We start from the raw sequence: 24,836 nt of genomic DNA, 5'->3' as shown, positions 1-24,836 counted from the left end.
CGTGCATGCTCAAATTGTGATTTTATGATGATTTTGATTAATCGCACAGCCCTGGTACTAATGAATTAAGAGTTAAGAGTCAAATAAACAAATGGTTATTTTCCCATATGTTCAGCCCATACTCTAGTCCTCAAGGTATATTTCTAATTTTTAATACATACTATTCAATAGCCCCAATTAAATGGGGACACATTTAAAGTTAAAGGGGTCATATGATGTGATTTAAAAATGTCCTTCCTCTTCGGTGTGTTACAAACTGTTTGTGAATAGATAAGATCCCTAAAGTTGCAAAGACTAAAGTCTCAAACCCAAAGAGATATTCTTTTTAAAAGTTCAGACTTGTCCACGCCCTCCTCAAACACAAATGGCTCTTTTGTAATGGGTTTTATTGTTTTTGTCTTGTCAAGTCTGTGTTCTGACCAAGACATGCATCACAGTTTGTTAAGGGCCGTAACATTTCCGTCACATGCTTGAGGTATTCAGCCAATCACAATGCACTAGATAGCTGGCCAATCAGCTTTTTAGACCGATGAGCTTAGTAAAAAACTAAGCGTTTTAGAAAGGCGATGCATAGAGGAGAAACTATAATGTACAGTATGAGGAAAATAAGTTTTTTTTTTTTACCCTAGACCACATAAATATATTGCATACTCCAAATACACAACATAATGTTCTTTTTAGCAACAACATGTGATTCCTTTAATCCAAAATTGGTCTAAACATACAAAACACATAATTTTTCAGATGTGTACAAGTATTATTTTTCACTATATATTTTTGGGAACATGTGGGTTAATAAGAACACTGAATTTAACTCCAGAAAGCACAACATTTAGACTAGTCAGGTGTTCAGCACTGATGAAGTCAAGAACCAAGTGTTTATATATATATAAACTATCTGGAGCTTAAGTTCATGTGCAAACATTCTTTGGTCACACTTAATATGTCTGAATGTCGCTTAATTAGAAACAAAATATCAAACAAGGCAGCACCTGGTAACAAATTATGCTAGAGCTTTTACCAGAAATAACTTTAGCTTTTCTCAGCCATTCATTCAATAACTTTTAAACCAATGGTGTCAAGGTGAATTTTAGTGGATAAATGTAGAAAGTTCTCGTCAAGCAGTGCAACCATGCATAGTTCATCACATCAGGCTAACGTTCCACTAATGGTTCACAACCAAAAAGTGTGCAAATTATGTCATAATTTTAAGTATATATCTTTCTATAATTTAAAATATAACTTATTTTGTGTGTTTGTGCTTTATTACTTTAAAATAAATGGCAATTGGTTATACATTTTGTTATATAATTGCAAATGGCATTTATACATTAAGTATGGCATAAGAGTCAATGTATAACTGCGTAAATTTAATTCAAAGGTAATTGTATGCCTAATGCCTATAAACAATAAATAGAATATAAATGTATGAAACTAGTAGTTTACCTATCAAATCCTACCCTAGATAAACAAAAAAAACTATTCAAGAATAGATTCAGAAATACAAAGTTTATTATGCCTGTGAGGTCCTGATGGTACTTGCCAAGCTGAGCTTAAACTACATCTGCTCTGCTTGTTTGACCCTTTGGGAACAGACAGCATTACAAAGAGATGAGCATGTCTTTACACTTAACTAAACTAAGTTCTTACACAACATAACATAACATAACATAACATATACTGCAAAAAGGTCACTAGCGGTTAACATATAGATGCTTTAGAGTGAAGTTTCAATCTGTCTTGTGTCATATCATGATTATACTTCTTAGTACTTCTGTCTCAGAACAAAATGGCAAAAAAAGCAGGTTTCATAAACATATCTATGACAATGACCTCAAATTACATCAAAAATCAATTAGCAAATTTGAGAGTGTCCTCTCAATTAATTTCATGTATGTGATGCTTATTTTCCACTTGAGTTCCGATGACTACAAGCAATTGGTTGATACTTTGTTTATGTATTTGTGACACCTAACTTTTCGCACAAACACAAACACACACATATAAATGCACATAGCTCCGGGCAGCTCCTTGTGTCTGAGCCACGAGCCCGGCTGTAAGGGAATCTGACACATGCGGTCATTAGAGACTCCTCAGGGGCCCTAGCCAACCCCTATTAGTTAAGCAGCAGCACTGAGCTTCGCCTCCCTTCACAAAAACACTCACTTCTAATGAGGATATGTACACTCTGCTATTTGCGCTGCCCAATATCAATAGCATAATAGCGAGTGATGAGAACAAGAGAAGGGCTGTGGCATTGAAATGGAATAAACACATCAAAACAAAACTCATTAGACAGATCCTAAACAAGTGCACACATGTGGGAGTAAGGGAATAAGATCTCCTAATTAGATACTTAGCGCTCATTAAAGAACTTACATTTCATAATATGAAACAATTCCATCCCCACAAACCTAATCATAACTATTTATATAGCATTTTTCTCTTCATATTATTCATTTAGCTAAAAAAAATTGTGTGTGTTTACTGAGCTACACTTTGATGACAAAATTGTCTCCATAAATGTACCATATTTTAAGTATACAAACATTCTCATTATTTTTTTTTCTATAACTTTATACATAGTAAGGTTTAATAAAACATTTATATGATAAAATCATGTTTGTTTGATAATCAAATATTTTTACCATTTAAACAAACTGCATGACATTTTGCACACGCATTTCATTCAGAACTATTAAAACTATTCTTTTGTGATTTTATAGTGATTTACATTTTTTGAATATACAGAATACCATTTAATATGCAATAATATTTTAATAAAACATTATAAAATCATTTAAATCATTGTTTTTATTTATAAATTATATTTATAATACATTTTATTTAGAAATTATATTATAGGGGGGTAGACTGCACAACATTTTGCACATGCATTTTATTTAAAACTATTTACAGTAAAGCAGCTCTAAAAAAATTCCTCAAGTTCCTTCGAGTTCACAATGAAGAAAAAGCAGGATTTTGAGCTTAGTAACTACAATTATTGGCTCACCTCTACTTAGGACCCCTACTTAGCACTTGCAATCTGTGAGTCAGTAAACCCAGTTCTTAAATATTAGGCTACCAGCACAACAATTGTTGTAACTTTTTGTGATTTGAGTAAAGATACAGACTTCCTATTGGATAAATAATTCTTGAGGAACATCCCGACTCTTTTTCATATAATGAAAGTGAAAGGAAAATGGGTTCCAAGGTCTAAAACTACGAAAAGCACCACTAAAACATTTTAGTCATTGATAAGTAACAGGTCATATAGACTTTTACTTTCATTGTGCCTTTTTGTTATTATAATTTACTTTCACAATATGGAAAAGAGTGTCCAAGACATTCTCAGGAGGAAAAAAAAGCTTTACTACACTGAGAATGAAGAAGGCGATCTCAATTCAGAGACCCATGGGTCATGAGGACCTCATACAAGTGTTAATTCTGAAGCCTCTACAGTGTAACCTGAAAACAGGAAAGCAACACAAGCGGTTTCCAGATTCACCAGGGAGCTTCAGTAAGTGTGGTTTCCAGCAAGAACCCTTAAGCAGGTGTTTTCTATTCAGGGCACGTTTGTTCTATTGACAAGCTGAACAAGAGGGCCTCAGTGTAGGCTAAAATACTACTGCTGACTAAAAAACGTCACTTTTTCAAACTTAGTGCAGGCTTTGATGAGCCGTCTCCTTCCGGAGCTCTCTTTTGCCCCATTTACAATCTAGAGTGGTATGTCCAACACACAAAAACAACCCTGAGCAAACACACACACAAAACAGAGGACCACGGTTTTAGACAATCAACTCGCATGATTTTCACCCCCTGCACATGACAGCAAACAGCCTGAAAGACTGAATGGTTGACATACAACTCTAGTAAAAGACTGAAAGTGGAAACGATATTCGAGACATGATCTTATTTAGCTTTCAGAAAGACTTAAGGAAAGTTTACCTAAAAATAGTAATTCTGTCATCATTTACCCACCCTCATGTTATCCCACTCCATAAAATATGATATCAATGGCCACCAAAACCGTTTCTTAAAATATATTCTTGTGTTCCACAAAATAATGCAGGTTTGAAGTGTCATGATGGTGAGTAAATGATGAAAGAATCCACATTTTTTTGTGAACTATCTAGCATTTAATATATAATGTACAGCAAACTAAGGAACCCTTCTCCATAATAATAAATATGCGATCAGTTACACACAACTTTTGGTTGGCAATGGTCTTTAGCATCTTGCTAAACACTAGACAAATTCAAAACAGAAACTGAAAACTAAACTGATAAGCTATGTTTGGACATCATTGTACATAGAGCAAGAGTGATTTTTTAAAATGGTAACTAACATTATCACAATAAATTATGTATACTTTACTGATTAAATGAATTTGATATGGTTGCAGTCATAGGAAAACAAATGGGAACTTAAAGAAATACAATAATAATAAATAAAAAAATGGTGTTCAATGGTGTTTCATGTATTTAGAGTTGTTCACAGTGTTAAAGAGATGGATTATCATTCTAAACATGGCCAAAGTTTGAAAAAATAATTTGGAAGAATGACTGAGAATTTCGGTGCCAAAAATCTTACTTCTGGGTTGGTGCAAGTTTCGGCTGGGTTTTTTTTTATCGTGGATCTAATGGCGTAGACGAGAGCAGAAGTCCTTATATGAGCATTTCTCTCGGAAAAGCATGCCCGCGCACACACATTGACCAGAGGAGAGTGAGACCGCGCACATCAACGTGCTTCATCGGGAAATCGTCGGCAGCGCTGCATAGGATTTGTTTGAGAATGTCTCCAAATAAGTGCGTTTTTGGATTTGAGGGAAAGTTTACCGTGTTCAGCTTCCCCAAGAACCCAGCGTTACATGAACAGTGGATGCAGTTTGTAATATCCGGGGCAGCAACGGATGTAGCAAGTGCCTTTGTGTGTTCTCGTCATTTCAGTGATAAATGTTTTAGAAACAAGGCCCAGGTCGACACTGGATTTGCACATCGTTTGCTATTAAAACATGGAGCGGTACCAGTGATATAAGACCACATTTATGTAAGTACAATTGCATCAGATTTCTGTATTTTGTTGGAAATCATATTGTTGGAATATATGTTAATGGAAACAACATGAAACATCAGTATTATAGCTCTGCCCACGGCACGCCTCCAGGAGCTCAGCTTTTTCCAGAGAGAATCGGAAAACTTATATGTACTTATAGTATACTTACAGTGTATTTATCTAAGAAAGTTCTGGTAATACTAGGTAACTACATGGGGTAGGGTTAGGTTTAGGGGTAGGTTCATAGTTAGTACCTAGTTATTACATAGTTATTGTAATTACTATAATAAGTACATAGTATTTACATGGGGAACAGGACTGTAAAATAAAGTGCTACCGACTTTTTGGATATATGAAGGATGCAGTACTACACTATAGGTACTCAAGATTAACATGAGATTAGGTGAAACTGTGTATCTTATGTACCCTTTAACAAACTAAGAAATACCCCAAAATGTAGAACTCAACTTACAAAAAGAGAAGATGGTGACAGCATTAACCTGGTGTTCAAGAGCTAAAGTTGTCTTAACACCAGTGTTTGGAATAACGACGTTAGGTAACGACGATATTTTTTCAGTAACGGGGTAATCTAACTAATTACTTTTCCCATTGTTACAAAGCCGTTAACATTACTGGACGTTAAATGCGGTGCGTTACTAGGCATTGATTCAATAAACTATGCAATCTAAACGCAACGCACCCCTGGCTCACAGCGAGTGAGCAGGTGGAGTAATAACGAGATAAGCGATTATGATTGGGTAAGGCAGAGTCATGTGTTTCGTGGTAGCCAATCAGAGACAGTGTTTTTACACACATGCAACCACACGCGTCAGCGGCACCAAACACAGACACACACACTCGACGCAACAGCTAAACAGAGTTTAGGAGTAATCCGATGAAAAACTGGCATTTTCAAGGTGGAGATATAAGCACTACTTCAAATTCATTGTGGTCAAAGGCAAGAACGTATACGTAATGTGTACATGTAATGTGAGACACACGCATCTACAAAGCTAGTGGCCAAAAACACTTACAAAGATAATATTTGAAATGCAGGATAAAACTCTCGCTGTCTGTTGACGTGCAATAAATATTGAAAGTTATGTACGAACACCTGTCTGTTCTACTCATTTCAACTGACTTGTGAAAACTCAAAAATTTTGACATATAGCAAAACTTTGACTTTTTTTTTTTTTTTTTACAGTAACGCAAATAGTTACTTTCCCTGGTAACTAGTTACTTTTATTATCGAGTAATTCAGTTACTAACTCAGTTACTTTTTTGAACAAGTAGTGAGTAACTATAACTAATTACTTTATTAAAGTAACGTTTCCAACAGTGCTTAACACACTGATATAAAGAGCGAAAACTCAAAAATCTGACCCAGGTCTACTTGAAATCTCACTGATCAATTAAAAGCATTCAAATGTTTGTATGTACAATAGCTTAAGGTAATTGCCTTATAACAATTAAATAATTAAAATAAATGAGTGTTTTCTTCACCAGTTTCCATTGTCATAATGAAATTCAATTTTCTTTTCAAGATTAGATTTTTTGTTTTGTTTCCAGCCAAAATATCTAAATATCCATAAACCAAGAAGGATATTCTAGACAAGTAAAAAAAAAAAAATTAGAAAAAAATAAGTCAAAATTAAGTGAGTTTTTGCTTAAAACAAGCTAAATATTCTGCCAGCAGGATAAACAAAATAATCTTGTTTTCTGTTTGAAATAAGATTATTTTTCTTACCCCATTGGCAGATTATTTTGCTTGTCCAGAGAATCCTTCTTGATTTAAGAATTTTTTGACATTTTGGCTTGAAACAAGACAAAAATTCTTAGTTGAAAAAGCCTTTTTTTGCAGTGTATCATTACAAATCAATTTAATATGCTCTCACTATGTATTACACTTCAGCTGTGATCATGATGATGCTAAAATGGGTCTCTTTTTGTTTGGACGGAAATCCTTATTTTGTACAGCAGGAAGTAATGCAGTGAATCTTAATCTGAGGCACTGTTTGGGCAGACACTATATAGGGAAGTCAGTGGAAAGTCTGGCAGGACCATTGTAGAGGGCAACAGAGAGACATATTTATGGACCTTCGCCTGAAAATGACTTCCTGCCCCGTTCCTTTGGCATGTGTGTGTTTGTGTGCTTATAGGGCAGAGAGAGAATCTGTGACGTCCACCTGGACCAAACGGCTTTTGGGACACCGAAGAGTAATTTCCATCGCTTGGATTAACTTGAAGCCCCCCCCCACACACACACACACACGCACCCACACACACACCTCCCCCCATAATTTGGCTGGAAGGGCCCCAGCTGCTAATTCTTTATAAATAGCGTGTAGCTCAGACCTCCTCCGGGGAGAATGGGGCTCAGTGGAATGGCTTGGGCACAAATCAGGCTGGAAAAAGCACAAAACATACATACTTTGACAAACATATGGGACCATAGCTGAGGATGAACTTGAGGTACATGTGACTTTGACTCGCCTCACGTGGATTCAACAATCGGCTAATTAGAAAAGTGACAACAGGAATGTCAAACTGTGGTTGAGAAAAAAAGAGAAGCAGAAAAGTTTATTTTATAAGCTGATAATGTTAGGAATGGCTAATAATGGGGTCATCTATGTTTTGACAAACAGTGGAGAATCTGAGTTTACACAATTTCCGTGGGGTGGAGATCTTTTTTTTTTCTTAGTAAACAAAAGAAACTAGTATTAAAAGCACCAGTTGAGGCTCTCTGACATTCAATGAGGCTTTCTGTCAGGAGTAATTAAGAGGCACGCAGTGAGGTCCATTTACTCACACACAGAGGTCACATTACAGAACGTTACGTATATAATTGTCATAATTTGCTATTTCAAACAGCACAAAAAGAGATTGGTATGACACTTTATTTCTACCTAGTTCACATTAGCAGGTGAAAAAACACACAAGTCTTCAAAACTCTTTTTGAACTTGGACTTCTAGAGCACTCTGATTCCTGTGTCAACTTCTGTGCGTTTCAAATTGTGTTTTCTCTGAATTTATTATAGATTTCCTTGCAAGAACAGGTCAACACAAAAGCAAGGGTTGTGTTAACTGTGATCTTTCAACATGGAAAGCTGCAAAATGATATAAAAGGTCAAAGGGCTGTTTCTGTGGAGAAACCCTGAGAACAGCAGACCCCCCCCCCCCCCCCCCCCCCTCATCCCATGCCTTTTTTTCCCCATTCACAACGCCACGGGGGGAGCAGGTCGGGTTCAAGCGCAACAAATTACCTAAATATGGGCTGAAAAGGCTTTGAGGGACTTCAATTCAACCGGTAAAAAAAATAATATTAAAGATTTAGGAAGTCGGATGGGTGGAACACAATGCTAAACTACAGTCCATAATTTCAGCTAGCGTGGAGAAAAAGTGGCTCTTTCTTGGTCAGTATTTGTGTTTAGCCTGGGTGGAATAGGGGTACCTCCACATATAAAGGCGAGAGGAAGAAACACAGAAAAACGCAATTTTCAGCCTGAGTGGTTTCTTCAAATGAAATCTAAAGGCTGAGGCTCAATGGGCCCTTTTAGCAGAGGGGAGCGTTTTTAAAGGAATCGCAGCAGTGAACGTGTTTGGCATTTGGTGGCCCTTGTCCTCCAATTGTGCATACTCCACGGTGCCTGCCTTCTCTGTGGGTTCGGTACACTCCACAGACAGTCTGGGCCTCAAACATCGACAGAAATCATGTTTGACTTCCCCTTTGCTCAACCACATCTGTTCCCCAAGCCCCTGAAGGCACTACGGTTGCACAGCTACAAAGATGTGTATGCTGTAGTTAATGTGAGTGAGGGATAGTGGAATATGCTCCTTACATAAGTGCTGCTGACCTAGACACGACCTTGAACTTGATGCCCATCACCTATTAACGAGACTTTGGATTATAAACGAAATAATAATTTTCACTAAAGCTTAGGTTGTTCCTAAACTGTATCACTCTCTACAGCTTTTGAGTAAAGTCTCAGTATTTTTTTTATTTATATATACAATGGAGGTCAGTGTGCTCTAATGTGGTCGGGTTCCAAAAGAAAAAGTCATAAAGGTTTGGAACAACATGAGTAATTGATGACAATTTTCATTATTGAGTATGCAACATAATCCCTTTACATTATGTTATTTATACCACCATGTTCTGGCTAAAATCTAATGCAGTGTCGGAAACAGTCTTTCTATTTATGTCTAATTTATATTGCAGAAATGGAAAGAGTAGCAAGCTAGAGTGCTATTCCAAAGAAGGTTATCCTTCACAGAAAGGGCAAATGCATTGCTTCAAGTTTAAAATAAAGGATTGAAAATAATAACAAAAATCATGTTAAATACTGAAATGTACAGACAAAATAGTTTTCTAATTAAAGATTTACCTTTTTACCCATTATACATGCATTTGCTATGTATTTTTGTGCTCATTAAAACTAATGCATCATAAGCTTAGCAGAACAACGACATGTATTAGAACACAGAACTCTACAGGAATCAGCAATTTTAAATATCAGTTAGCAGTTCCATTTTAGCTGATTTAGAATGTTATGTGACAGTGAAACAGCTCACTAGGGTTCTTAATGTAATTAACTGTTGCTCATTTTGTTTAATGCTAATTAATTGGCCTGTGCTTTGAAATGTTCGAGAGCCCCAAAAGCAGGGTGGGACAGAAGAAGCAGCGAGTACGGCAGGATCACCGCAGCTCCATCAACAGTTCCTCCGCAACTGCTTCTGAATGTCTGACAGCTCCAGCATTAATTGCTCTCATGTCATTCTACTCGACTCTAATTATGTTTTGGGTTACCACAGCGCTAACATTTTTACTGTCACTGTCAGAGGGTAACAATGGGCTTTACGCTGTCAATATCTTATTGTCAACACGTCAGGATATCCTTAAAGCAGAACAGCTTCTGTCAGAAACAAAGAGGACTTGACGCCATTCAAAGCACTAAAGAAAGCTTCATGTCTTTTGACAGTATACAAAAACCATCTATCATGATACTTCCACTCTGTCAGACATTGTATACATTAAGCAAAACTATGTGTGTCCAATTAGGTGCAATCTGTAAAAGCAATTTAGAGTGATGTCAGTCAAAATCTTCTTTCCCTTCCAGAGAGCAAACCAAACCTCTGTACTCCCCATAATACTGGGAACAACACATTGATGCCATTGACTGCCAAAAGCACATCTCACCACAAAAATAAAGGTGGAGGTAAGGTGCTGAAAAAGTCTAAATGGCAGAATGTTAATGCTTCTCTCAATGTTGGTGGGGGGGTTGGGGGGCATTTGGCATTTGGACGGCATCAAATACAACATAAAAATCTGCAACCTTTGAAAAATCACATTAAATTAAGATTTTTAAGATTAACTTAAAGTGACAAAGAAAATCATATCCGATGAAAAATAATGGCAATTTTACCATAAATGTGATTTAAACATCAAAGATGTATTCCATCTGCAAGATGCTCATTAGAGCGGCACGATTAATTGTTAAAAGATCACGATCTCGATTCAGACACCCTCTCTATCTAATTTCTAAATGACAACGATTCCCCAAGTCTATTAAACCTTTGACAAAGTCTTAACGAATCGTTCAAATCTGTTCACACTGCCGCTGACACAGAGAGAGCAGTTACCATGTTTGGTTAAGAAACATCTTCACAAACTGTCTTTTCAACCACACAGTATTATTTCTGTCTTACAATCATTCATATCATTACAGAAATACTGGGATAAAGTTTATAGTTCAGATATAAACGATGTCTATATGGCAGCGATCAAAATATATCAAATCCAGTTTTGAAAGTAGCCTACTGCGCTTCAAATAACGTTTGTGTCGATTGCATTGTTTCACAACTAGGTGGCGACAAGTGACTTAAAAATTTATTTGTCAATGAATTCATTTTTAATTCAAGAGAATCGTTCAAAACGCTGATTCATCCAGTATTGAAACAAGTGAAGTAGGAAGTAGGGTTATGAGTGAGTCGTTGACAACTGTCAACTTTTTCATCATTCTAATATAAAAAATGGGGGGTTTAAAATATTATATTACACACTACCAGACAAACGTTTTTGAACCATAAGATGTGTAATGTTTTTAAAGAAGTCTCTTCTGCTCACCAAACCTGCGTTTATCTGATCCAAAGTACAGCAAAAACAGTAAAAATTTAAAATGACATTTTTACAATTTAAAATAACTGCTTTCTACTTGAATGTGTTTTCAAATGTAATTTATTCATGTGATGCAAAGTTGAATTGTCAGCATCATTAATGCAGTCTTCAGTGTCACATGATCTTTAGAAATCATCCTAATATTCTGATTTGCTATTAAAAAAAATATTTATTATTATTATTATTATTATTATTATTACATTGAAAACAGATAAGTAGATTTTTTTCAGGTTTCTTTAATAAAAAGTTCAGAAGAACAACATTTATGTGAAATAGAAATATTTTATTATACATGTCTTTGTCACACTTGATCAATTTAAAGAATCCTTGCAAAATAAAAAATATTAATTTATATACTTGTGACAATGATAACAGTAATAATAATAATAATAATAAATGTTTCTTTAGCAGCAAATCATCATATTAGAATGATTTCTGAAGGATCATGTGACACTGAAGACTGGATGATGCTGAAAATACAACTTTGACCACAGAAATAAATGACATTTTAAAATATATTCCAATAGAAAGCTTTTTTTTTTTATGTATCACAACATTACTAGTTTTGCTGTATTTTGGATAAAATGAATGTAGGCTCTGTGAGCAGAACAGAAATATGTATAAATAAAGAAAAAATCTTACCTTTCAAAGACTTTTGGACTGATAGTGTATATAAAAATGTTTAATAATTAATTCAAATTAATTAGACACTTTTAATTAGACTCCAGCAATAACATTTTGTCACACATTATTTTATTTAGTTCAGAATCGCAGGAGAATCGAGATCTCTATATGAGACCAAAAAAATTGTGATTCTCAATTTATCCAGAATAGTGCAGCCCTAATGCTCATTCACAAAGACGAAATACACATGTTTAGACGTACAAAATGTACAGGACACAGTACAAGGCTAAAAGTACAAGACAATACAGTTAGAAGGACAAAGAGATACACAAGACAGGCACCATAATATTACAACCCCTATAACCAATCACACGAGGGGAGGATAAAGGTGGGGATGCACCACAAAGGTTTATTTACTATAGGACCCCTGCAACAGTTTTCCTTAGCTTTACAGCTATTTACAACATATTCCTCATATGGACTTCCATATCCATTCTATATAACCATGAATTTAGGAGGGATTATGTTAATAGTCCAATTATGAAATATTGTAATCCTTAATTCTGATATAATTTAATTACAAATTATACCAGAATGTTCTGTCATAATTTACATTTTATGTAATCAAGTGACACAGCGCTTAAAGATATACAAATAAGACTGGTTAAAAATAAGACAGAACAGCTCAGAACTAAAAAAACACACTACCCAGTTACAGTTACACAAGAGACTACAGCATCACGCAGCAATTCCACACAAACCACTGACACTTCCGACAAACATGTCAGCCTTCACAAAATTTGCAATTAGAAACATTAAAAATAACAATAATATAACTTAAAGTAAAAACCAATGTAGCAAATGTAGCTATAATCAGATCCAAAGACATAAATCATTTTTTAGTTTACTGAAATTGAATTTATTTGATTCTTTCTTTTGCAAAACATTAAGTATTACGTCAGGGTTGACACATCTGTTTAGAAGACGTCATACATCCTTGACTGTCACTCTTGCATTGTGGTTTTGCAACTACTACGCAACTATCACATCAAACACTTTAGATCAGTTCCCACTGCCAGATGTGTGTACTCTCGGCACAGCAATGGTTAATAAAGTTATCAAGGTTTGGAAACACAAGAAGACATACACAGTTTTAAATTCCAGGTTTAAATTACTTCCACAATCATGTGGAAAAATGTTATTTATTTTATTTTATTTATATCTTATTTGATTTAAATCCATAAAAATAGCCGTGAGGGTTGATAAAATGACAAAACATTGTGAAAAGTGATTTTTCTCTTCCCTAAATTATACCACATCCTCTGTTATATTCCTCATATTTCCATACTACCCCTGAGAGTCATTCTTATGAATGCAGTAAGTAGAAAAATTTAAAAATAGAAGTAGGTCTAATAATTTCTTTTAGTTCAGCTCTTTGAAACAATTACGTTTTTTAGAACTGTGGCCTGATCCAAAATGCTTTGACCTGCTTGAGTTCTAACTTTTAATCAGACAATAAAAAATGCCAGGTCATGTTACTAAGAAATACACATAATACAAGGTTAAAACAACTTTCAAACATATCTAATCAAAAATATAGCTGTGAAAACCTGGGCATGGAGAAAAAGGAAACATTTCTATAAAAGTTACAAAATGCATGCCTGCTGGGAGACTCACCAATATGCCAGAAAATTGTTTATCCGCCATGCTTTTGAAGCGGTCTTCAGCGTGGGTCCCCTTTCCGGAAGGATGCCCGTCCTGGACTGTCTCTGTACTCTCTGGAACCTCGTCTTGAGCTGCTGGGGTATGAGTCTTAGTTTTTGCTGCACACTGCTTCTCCCTCAATCGTTTCCTCTCTCCACTAGTGGCAACGTTGGTCTGAGGTGGCGTCTCTGCTTTGTGCTAATTCTGCGTTAATCCAGGAACTTTTCTATGCTGTGAAAGGAACATGTGACAGGGAGAAGGAGGGAGGAAGGGGGGGAAAGCAGCTATTAGCCCCCAAACGTGTTGTTTTCTCTCTAAAACACAACCATTTCATAACTGCTGATTTCACTGTCCATGTGCTGTATGGGAGTGTGGCTTGAGTTTATGTTGGACTTTAAAGTCTGATATTAAGATTATTCAGAGAAGTGATGTAGAGGAAGCTTACATTTTAAACTAACATGAGAAGACTTAGTATTTTCAGCAAATAGCTAAAACAAAGGGTTACGGTACAGATGGGTACAGAACATATGCTTCTAGAAAAAAAAAAAAATAATTTACCGAACAGCCTACATCAGCTTACAAACTGTATAGTCCACATTCTGGATTAGTTAGACACTAAGAAAACTTCACACATTCAATCCTTATGTTTTACTACAACAATATTCAAAATCCAGCACATGGACATTTTTATATTCTGCACTAGTACTTTATTTTAATGCAGAAAATCTAAGTTTCTTGTACTTCTCACTATACCAGATATTGTCAGATTAAGGCTAGACCAAGACTTGAGTAACAGTTCACCAACTGGAGCCTCTTAAATCACTCCAGTGTTGTTGTGACACCAGGCAACACAGTACATCACTCCTCTTGAATTAAAGTGAACGCTTCTCCAGACCTACCATTTGAAATTAATACCTCAGCCTGGACGAGTGAACTTTCACTCATATGGCAAGGGAACATGCACCAATATTTCAGTGGAAAATTACTGCTATGGTTCTGCTAATGGGAACGAGAAACTATGAACATTAAACATACAAGGTAACAATTACGAGGTATATAGAATAACAAATTAACAAACAAACAAAAAAGGAAAAGATAATGCATGGGCAAAAGTAGGTTAAGAGACAGGTGTACTATCCCTAAGCCCCTCACCCTTTTTCACAAAAAGATGTTTTTATTTACAAAAAGCAGCAAGATAAGACATAAGATAAGCAGTGCAAACTCTCTGAAACGATGGCTGCCTTATCAGCATTTAGTTGTCTATTGCATCACACAGAACATGTGCACTTAACTGAATGAGCTGTGGGCTATCTATTGAAAAATACAACTGTGACCAATCAGCTCTTTAGAAATGAAAGTCTCTAGGGAGGTCAGGCAAAAAAACAAAAACAGTAAAAAATAATAACAATAATAATAATAATAGTTATAATAATAATAATATAAAATATGTATTATTTAAAATATTTAAAATAAAAGCCATGTTGGAAAAAGCATAGTTCTGCAAAATAAATATCCCTTTATTTATTACTTCCAGTTTACAAAAAAAAAAAAAAAAAACTTTTTGCCAAACAATCGCTTCAGTGTGTAATTCATCAATGAACCCAAAACAGAAACTAGATATCTGTTAGTGAAATTCACTGGTCAAATTAAACATGATTGTAATTTACTAAAGCATAAGTACACATATAGAGCTGCGATAAGTCTAGTAGCAACAGACCTTGTCAGCCTCATTAAAATCCTATACATTATGAATTTTAAAATATGTATTTGTTTAAATCTATTCAAGTATAAACAAGACTGATTTCACACTAGCTGTGGTGGGTCACATCTCTCTCAACCCAGCAGATCCATTTCAGGCACAATGTACATGAATGATTCTAGAATTGGCCCAACTGTAGTCTCCCTCTTATGTTTTAATGAATTATTAATATTTTCATAATCACAGTTAGTATCAAATAATTATTTTTAAGATGTAAAACGTTTCAAGGCTTGACTCCTGGAAAAGTATCTGGAGCCTCCAATTGTTGCAAAGTTAATGAGCGTTTCTCACTTTGGAATGCCCCAATCTAAATGGCATCAGATGACAATGCAATGTTCCAGAAGCCCAGTTGGATGTGGTGGTAGAAGTTGGGAAGTCACCTTTGCAGACACTGCTTTGAAATGGCTGATGAAATGACTACACTCCAAAACTGTGGCCGGTCATAGGGTGGCTCTCATTATCTATGACGTGTGGAAAAGAAGGTTTAAACTTGCTATGAGTTTCATTGGCTAACCATGCAGGTGTCATATATAATATATAAAGCATTTAAATTCTTTGAAGTTAATACTCATGTCAAATGAAAATAAAAGACTGCCACCATCATTGCAGTCATAACTTTGAGATAAAAAAAAACAGTCCCATTATTGTAACAGACCAAAATATATTAAACTAATTTCAGTAAACCATAGCAAAAAATATAAAGTAATAATAATCATTCATTTGTATATAACAGTGAGAGTCATCTGGTATACCAGACACAGAAGAAACAGTAGCATAGCATACTGTAACACAGTGTACTGCACCTCCTCAAATCCACCCAACAGAGATAACATGGAGCTCCAAAACACTGCAGTGCCTCCCACAACATTGGCTTTGACCTCGTATGTATTAGTAGAAATGCTGAGACTCAAATTGAGACTCAACAATAAATTGAGGACCTGAGACACAACAAACCAAGAAATATTTTTTTCTATAAACCATTGCAAGATTTTGCTAATAAGGATCAGGATGTGTGCTCAGTTAAAGTATTCTACAGCACTTTTCTGTTATTCATCCAGTAACTGACAGACACTTTAAAAGTAGCATATGTTCATATCTTATCATTAAGTGACATTGCCAGAACTTACTACAAAACACTGATGGCAATAAAGTAGATGATTTACAGTGAGACACATTTTGTCTAAATGATATAACCAGTTTCTAAAACCACCAAAGAGAAATGGCACTTCTGATTTTGTTATCCAATTGTTCTTTTAGATATTTTCTGATTCTGTTGCTCAGCCATGAAACGGATTATTTCTGCAGGTGTTATCTACAGAGAATTTGAAGCACACAAGTTAGTCTCTATCTAAATCCATTAAGATAACAAACTTTGCACAATTTTCATTCTGGCAAATGTTCAACTGGTTAAACCACTGCACATTTTATTCAACTTAAAAATATGGTATAAGTGAACATAAGCAACAAAACAGATAGGAAAAAAAATCTATGGGTAAAATTACTACATTGCAGCTTTTACTGATTATTGGTGTTCAACTGAGGAGAAAACTGCCACAAGTTCTCATTAACTTAACAAAAATTCTCATTCTCACTAAACTCATTAACAATCTGACCATTTGTTTCTAACCTTAAATCTCTGCAGTTTGTCCAGTTTCATTGCTTCAGTTACAGCAGTTTTTTATAACTACTTAAAATGGACATGATAAAATTAACAGGAACTTAGGTCTTGTCCACACGATTTCTGAAAAACAATATTTGGGTTGCATGGAGAAAAAAAATCTTAACTTAAGGAAGTTCAAGCATTACAGCACATCCTGGAGAGAGAGAAAAAAAAAAACATTCCCAATTTCCACTCTGCCAGCACAGAATTATTGTTCATACAGCCATTTAATCCCTTTTACTTTACATTGTGGACAAATGGTGGACAGTCTGTCTGGCCAGGGAATTCAAAGTTTTGAGTTTCGGTCTGATGAAGGTTGCCGTGTATGGGTGCACAAATTGTGAAAAATAGAACTACCTTCCCAGATTACATAAACATTTATAGGAGCTCTGCTCATTTGAAAAGGCTTAGGAAAAGTAATCTGAAGAGAATTTATCACATATTTTCTCACAACTGCTGCATCCCTTTTATTGTTTTCTCACAAACTTTTAACCTCTACATTGTACATCGGAAATGTAAATAATACTAGTACTAAAAATAAATACATTCTGAAATATGGCCATAGCAAAAAGTTAAACAAATAAAATGCAAATAAACTAAAAGTCCATTAAAGTACCACACTCTGGCACTTCTCCAGCTTGTGACAAGGAATGTCAACACAGGACACATTTTATGTATTGGAGCTAATGCACACCATGTATGGTACAGAGGTTGTGCTTTGACAGCATGGTCACTTATCGCATGGTTTGACACGCCTTTGAGCTGCTCTGCTTTATCATAAATTATTTTGACATGTTTGTGAACAGATCTGGCCCACGAGGCACATTGTCTTCTCATCAAGTTTTCAATGGCAAAATTGATCTCAGCATACCCAACATGTTTAAACATGATGGATAAGTACATGCAAAGGAGGAGGGTCTTTTATTTGTTACATACAGCCTCTCCCTTTTTTTTAGGAAATTGAAAAGAAGGCTTAAACGTTTTACTTAGACCCTAATGGCAGAAAGAAGCAACTGATTGTAGTATCAATGCAACCAGCAGACTCATGTATTTACCAAAGAACAATATGCATTTTGTTAATAAAAGACTGGTCAAATGGTCAGATTCTTCTATCACCGCTATATTTAAAAACCATGAGAAGAATATGGTTCCTTTTAATACATACCAGATCTTATATAAGTGCCTGAAAAAGCAAATCTTTCCAGATATCTCCATTCTGTACCTTAAAAATACCAACCTCTACCAGAATATGACAAGATTATAAATGAATGACAAAAAAAAGAAAACTGAACATGTTAAAATAATAAAGTAGGCTATTAAACTCAAACTAAGAGAGATGTTCTAGACATATGACATCACAACCTTACATAAGGTTAGGGTTCTAGTGTTTCTTATTTGTAAGTCACTTTGAATAAATGTAAATGTTATGTCACACTGGGAAACCAAAAGTTGTGTGTAACAACATTCTGTGACAATTTACAAGGCATATGTTATCAAATAATAAACCCATTGAACGTCCATTAAATGATGTAATTATTGTAAGTTACAGGTTGTAGGGTGCAAAATGTATAAACAGAATCACTAATGACACTTCACCCGCCCTGTTACAAGCTGTTCTGACCTGAAACGAACAATAAGCAATAGTTCAACGTTCCTATTAAACAATTACATTTCAAACAAATGATTATCTGTTACTCTTTAAAGCTACGAATCTCTTCCTAGTGGTATGAAAGGAAGAATCACTCGGCTGTAGTATATGTTGCTCTTACCATCGCTTGCTCCTTGGTGTTATACAGAAGACAGCTGTCAAGTGGGTCTGGTTTGGACACGACCTCATTAAACTGACGGACATTTCTTTGTTAAACTTCCAATTTTCAAAGTACACGCTGTACAGATCTGTCCCCGCCCCTTAAGCAAAAGACCCCCCCCCCCCCCACACACACACACACACACACACACACACCACACACGTCGCGCATGTGGACATGGTTTTAATAGTTTCTTTTATATGTGACTTCTGGATAGTGTAATAACAAAGTAGTGCTCTGACTCAACGTGCCTGATCTTATCTGAAACGAACCAAAAAAGAGCAGACGCAGTCAAAAACCAGGCTAACTCTTAAATAATTTTGACCAACGTACGATAAGCTTAATAAAGATCAATTCAATCACCAAGTTCGGTAATTATGAAGACGCCAGCCAGATCACCTTTACAGAGGATATGAATGAGAATATGTAACTAACTAAAAAAATGACCGGTAGCATTGAACACGTGTGTTGCTGCGGATGATGGATGGATGTGTCTGGTAACGTTAGACAAAGACCTGCGTCTGAGTAGAGGATGACGGACTGCAAATAAAACTGGCGTTTTATTAACCTATTACTTCCTAAATAAGCTATTTTTGGCTTCTGAATCCTTTCAAATATGACACATGTAAAAAAGAGGGCGAGGTGTGCTGCCAAAACAATAAACATAATGCCCTGTCGCGTAGCAACACCGTATGTGAGCGTGCGTGGAGTGGATATCATGGGTGAAATGAGGACACACGGCGACAGACACACATTCGTTACCTTTTTATTCTCTAAATGATGCTCAAAGACAGTATAAGGAGGAGGATATACCAGCTTCCCCATTCACGCACCGTTGCGCAGCGTAGCGGTGGGTTTAACAAATGCTAGCAGGACAAAAAGCAAGATTATACTGAGTGATATGCTCCAGCTCTGACATGTAACGTTAAGGTGTGCCATTGGCCCCTCTCGAAGTTTTTTTCCACTCTGAGAAAATGACCTGAATAGGCTACACGACGATATTAAATTGCTTCTCTCAAGAGGCAGAATGATGAATAGTCTATATGGTTCTGTGTTTAATTCAGTAATTAAGGCTTAAATAAGCCTTAACCTAAATTATCTTGTAGGCATATAACATCAGTGTGTGCATGAAACCTTGCACAAATATATAGAATAGCTTAACCTTTGTAGTCATGGGTCCCCCACTAATGTCAGTCATAAAATCTATTTATGAAAAAGGAACCTGGTTATTAGCTAGCTTTAAAGGAAACCTTTAAAAGGGGTGAATGTTGTGAGACCAAATTCAGCAAATTCTGTTTGCATCATTGAGATCATTCAGTAGTCATTAGATAGTTCAGTATAACCTTAACATTTTAATAGTTATCAGAAAGTGAAAATTTGGAGCTGTGTAATTAATAACAATTTTTTAAATTTACATTTTAAACTTTAATTTGAAAAACATTTCAATGAATTCTTACTATAGCCCAATGTTAGCTGAATATTGTAGTGCTTTTACATGTACAGTTTTATCTTGCTTGCCAGTGCTTACCTCTGCACACTTAAAAAATCTTTGCTAGTGCAGTGTGTGCTCAGCTATGCGTGGCTTTGCATCAGCAGGTGTAATACGGGACACAAACCATAGGAAAGACTGCCATCTCCTGGACGAAATTGAAACTTTCTAAATTTTAATATTTTTAACAAGCGTAAATAGTGGTGGAAGCCACCTTTGACATTGTATTTAAAAATGTAGGTTATTTGAATATGGAAAGTAATTGTTCTTATATTCGAGATATGAAACTGGACAGAGTAATGTGTTGTGATGTAGCGTGACTTCCTGCCAGCAGAGGGACACAGCACTAAGGTATTTTTTTTATTTTTATTTTTTTTACAATAGCCAGATAGTAGCCTATATAATGGATGTTATAATGAAGGAGGCCAGGAGGGAAAATATAAATTAAATTCAATTAAATAATCAAAAGAAAAAAAATGCCCATCTATTATCAGACAGGAGAGGGCGACATACTGTAGCTTATCCAGTAGCAGTACCATCATGCATAATGGAAGGAATACTGTCTTTGTTTTCTGAACAATTTATTTTCACAATATTCGAGATGATTAATATTTTTGACAATGATGGTGATGTTACATGAGTTAATTACTTAATTTTAAAGTTTTAGTAGTATAGGTTAAGTAGTGGCTTAGGTAGCCTAAAGTGTATTTCTAAATATAAATATATGAAGAAGATTGTAGACCTTTATATTATCAGTTTATATGAAGCTTTACTTATTTTGCACAGTATGGAGTATTTGCTCCATTTATGGAGTCAAAATTATTCGTGTTGTATGTTCTATGTGTAGATCTTAGTTTTTAATATCTTTCAGAGTGGCAACTCACAATATTTAAAATAAGAACGTTGAAACAAAATGAGACAAGAAAATGAGACAAAAGACTGAGTACAAAAAAAGACAATGATTTTAATTCTTCTGAAAATCAATTTAAAAAATAAAATAAAAATACTCCCTGACTTGATACAAATGCGTAAATTGAGAATAAAAAACTTGTATATCCTATACAAAGGTATGGGTCCTGCCCCGTTTTTATACATCTGAGAAAGTACTACATAATTTACATTATAAACGAACAAGAATCTTCTTCTGTCAATACTGTCATAATTTAAATCAAATGACATTAAACTGCTATTCATATAACTGCTGTCCCAAAATAGGAATTGTCTTAACAATATAAAATCCTCTGGTGGTTTAAAATAGATATAGTCTTTTTTTTCACATGTGCCTCTTCATGTGCAGAGCCAGATGATCTGAGCGGGAGAAAGCTCTCTCGCACAGCTGGCACTGGAACGGTCTGTGTCCGGTGTGTTTCCTGTAGTGACGCGTCAACTCGTCCGACCTGGCGAACTTCCAGCCACAGCCTTCCCAGCTGCAGTGGTAGGGCTTCTCCCCTGTCAAAAGAGCGGGAGAAACATTTATTATTGTGTACAGACATTGGTTAAACGCTTTATAGTGAGAAATTAAGTGAAAACAACACGTAGCCCACAAAACATACCTGTGTGTGTCCGCATGTGTGCTTTCAAATGGGAGCTTTTCGTGTACGTTTTCCCACATCCGGGGAAATCACAGCTGTGCGTCGCTGTCCGTTTTCGTGCCCATGACCGACGCCCTCGTTTTGGCTTGCTGTCTTCTGGGTTTAAAAATCCCAGGAGGGGTGAGGATGGTGGGGTCAACATCACCCCTGGGATGACCGGGTGATTTGTCCGAAGTGGCTCGCTAAACATGTTATAATGTCCCTGGTAGTGTTGATGCTGTGCGTACTGAGATGGAAAAGGAGCGCAATTCATGAACTGTTGTTGATGGGCACTGTCAATATGATGGTGAGAGTTAACCTCTGTTAGGATGCAGTCTTTCCTCCCTAAAATGTCCCGAGGCACATCTTGTTGCACGTGATGCCCATAAGTCTGATGCTGCTGCATCACGCGCTGGGGTTCTTGTCCAAAATAATGACCCGCGTAGTCGTTTACCATCATGCAGGATTGCTCGAGGTTTTCACTTTTTATTTTGTATCCCACGTTACTAGAGTTGGACACGTGTGTCTGGTTTCGAGAGTTGATAGACCTTAGTTCAGTGTACTCCAGCCTGTCGAAATGTCCTTTCACACTAGATTCATGCGAGTCGCCATGATAACTCAAGTTTGGAGTAAACAACTCGGCTACCAGACTGTGTCCTTGACATGCGTTAAAGTTGGTGCCACAGTACGCGCTCGGCGACGGGTGACATCCATCGCTGTCGTACACGGTACTGCAGCTTTCCGGTGACTCCGGTAGAGAATAGGGCGGCGGCGCTGAGTTGTTGGGATTGTCAGACGTGAAGGAGTTAACGTTGGACAGAATGAACTCTAGATCCAGAAACTTGGAAAGATCATCCTCGTCTCTGGCCAATGGTGGAGACTCAACAATGCTGAACTCCACCTCGATGAGGGGTCTCACGTCTCCAACTGACGCGCTAGTTTTAGTTGGGTCAACTTTCCAGTCCTGAAAATAATAATAAAATTAATTCGGGTAAGCCTTTCTTCAAATAATAAAGTCACAGTCATTCAAATGATTTAACACATTCTACACATACGTGCTGTTTATAGCATAGCCTACTATAGAGTGCGTGAATTATAATGACTTTCAGGAGAGACAACTTCGGAGTAACTGATTCACAACATCATCTTAATTGATTTAACAAAACTTTTAAAATCTTACTAGGTTCTTGAAATCTAAATATTTAATTCAGCTAGTCTATAAACAATGACATTAGCCTAGGCTATTTGTTTTGCTGATGTACAGTACGATAATAATTCTAACGAATGCACTAAAATGATCTACTGTCCTCTTCATACGAAAAACGATTTGTAGCTATTTATCAATAACTTGTAATCACTCCCGTGATTGGTTAAACGTATAAAAAACGTGTAAAACCTAAATCATGCCCTCATAATTCGCTCTCTGAGTGCTGCAAAATACATTTTAAATATACCTTAAATTTGGCTAAATGAAAAGCTGAACTCACCCGAACAATTTCAGACTGCCTTTCGTCTAAAATCTGGTTGCTTGTAAAAGTATTTATCGAAGGCAACATCGCATCTGCAAGAGCCATGTTGCAGATGTTAGGATACTCAGAAGCTGTTCACTCTCATTCAGTCCGAGATAGATAGACAATGCGTCTCTAATACGTTTGACTGGCTATACCTGTCCCATTATAAGGAGGGTCTGAATGTCGCGGGGGCGTGCTCTCGTGACGTTTCTCACCTAGTTGTAGCCTATCTGGTGTTTACTCTGGCTACGCTTAACAACATGTAAACATTGTCAAAGCACAATTGGGAATTTGGCCTTTTAATTAACCGGATCTCCTTATTCCATTAAATTATAAAGACTGCTTAAATAAAGTAGGCTATAAATTATACAGATATTTAGAGACACTCTAAAATGTGCATGCTGGACCGGCTGTGGGTTTTTTTTTTATTTGCAAATATTTAATCACATATTTAATGATTATTCAGTTCATATCATAGTCATATGATTCAACGACAAATAGTCTCACATCCAGATAATTTTGCGGATTTGTAACTTTTGATTTTGTTTCTGAATTCTTAGTGTAATCTGAGTTCTGAAGGGGGCGCAATAAACCCCCTTCTCAGTGAGACTTTTAGTAGTTTTTTGAAGGGCCAGGTAAGCAGCATTAATTTGGTAAATTGTGGGAAAAGGTTTTCAAAATAATCAGTATAAATGATTTATTATTTATAGGATCTATATGAAAGGTGTGTGGTATAACTAATATTCGATGCAATAATGTCTAAAGAACAAACCAACATATTCCAAGGAGAATAGAAATAACATGCTAAATGAATAATTTAAAATGAAACAAACACATTTTACGGGACCAGAAGTCTACAGCTACATTACTGTGAGTTTCACCTCTTAATTCGTATTAAAATGAACCTGATCGCGGGTATTAATTTATCCAGATCGAATTGATTCTCAATTTGCATTTGAATGACCAGCAGTAAAATCTCGGAGCCATCGAAACAACATGATAATCTCAATGTTCAACAATGCAGGACATGCTAGTTAATGATCTCTGAGTCAATAGACCTCTTTCAGTTGATTAAAATGCAAATGAATGGCCTAATGCTCCCGGGTTTATGTTTAGAGACAAGGTGGGGAGCTTTAACCAAAAATATCTATTCCACCTGATGCCTAGGACGAGGCATTTAATATCCCAGACACAATTAAAACGTTGATAGAACGAAAAACAATATTTAAAAATTGCTTTTAATTTCATAGCAGTATGCTACCTATGTACAGTGAAACATGGAAACGTTTTGCACGTGCTGTTTCTTCTGTTCTGTGCGCAAACATGCAGCTTTGCTCAATCTGATTCTGTCGGTTTATATAGTGCAGTTATTTTAACCATTTGCCTACGTAATTCAGAGTCCGGTACAATCGCATTGTCTGGAGAGAAGTGGGAATGGAAATGAAAAGAATTTCCTGAAATACAAAGGGTGTCCTTTTCC

At 36.0% G+C, this 24,836-nt stretch overlaps 2 protein-coding genes across 2 annotated transcripts in view; both read right to left on the bottom strand.

Moving 5' to 3' along the window:
- Positions 1–18,848, bottom strand: part of LOC128030762 (sodium- and chloride-dependent glycine transporter 1-like) — a 51,539-nt gene extending 32,691 nt beyond the window's left edge. The window contains exons 1-2 of the mRNA XM_052618713.1: positions 18,747–18,848; positions 13,532–13,789 (exon numbers count right to left, since the gene is read on the bottom strand). Of these exons, the coding sequence (XP_052474673.1) occupies positions 13,532–13,561 (30 nt within the window). The 5' untranslated portion in view covers positions 13,562–13,789; positions 18,747–18,848. The remainder of the gene's footprint in view (positions 1–13,531; positions 13,790–18,746) is intronic.
- A 2,370-nt stretch (positions 18,849–21,218) lies between these two features.
- On the bottom strand, positions 21,219–23,510 carry LOC128030753 (Kruppel-like factor 1). The gene is made up of 3 exons (XM_052618694.1): positions 23,333–23,510; positions 21,828–22,809; positions 21,219–21,723 (listed from the first exon to the last, which is right to left on the bottom strand). Exons 1-3 carry the CDS (start codon positions 23,417–23,419, stop codon positions 21,548–21,550), a joined length of 1,245 nt encoding a protein of 414 aa, XP_052474654.1. The 5' UTR covers positions 23,420–23,510; the 3' UTR covers positions 21,219–21,547.
- Between the last annotated feature and the right edge of the window lie 1,326 nt (positions 23,511–24,836).

The sequence above is a fragment of the Carassius gibelio genome, chromosome A2 (assembly GCF_023724105.1).
Source record: "Carassius gibelio isolate Cgi1373 ecotype wild population from Czech Republic chromosome A2, carGib1.2-hapl.c, whole genome shotgun sequence".
Taxonomy (NCBI): Eukaryota; Metazoa; Chordata; class Actinopteri; order Cypriniformes; family Cyprinidae; genus Carassius; species Carassius gibelio.
This window is presented reverse-complemented; position numbering and strand designations above follow the sequence as displayed.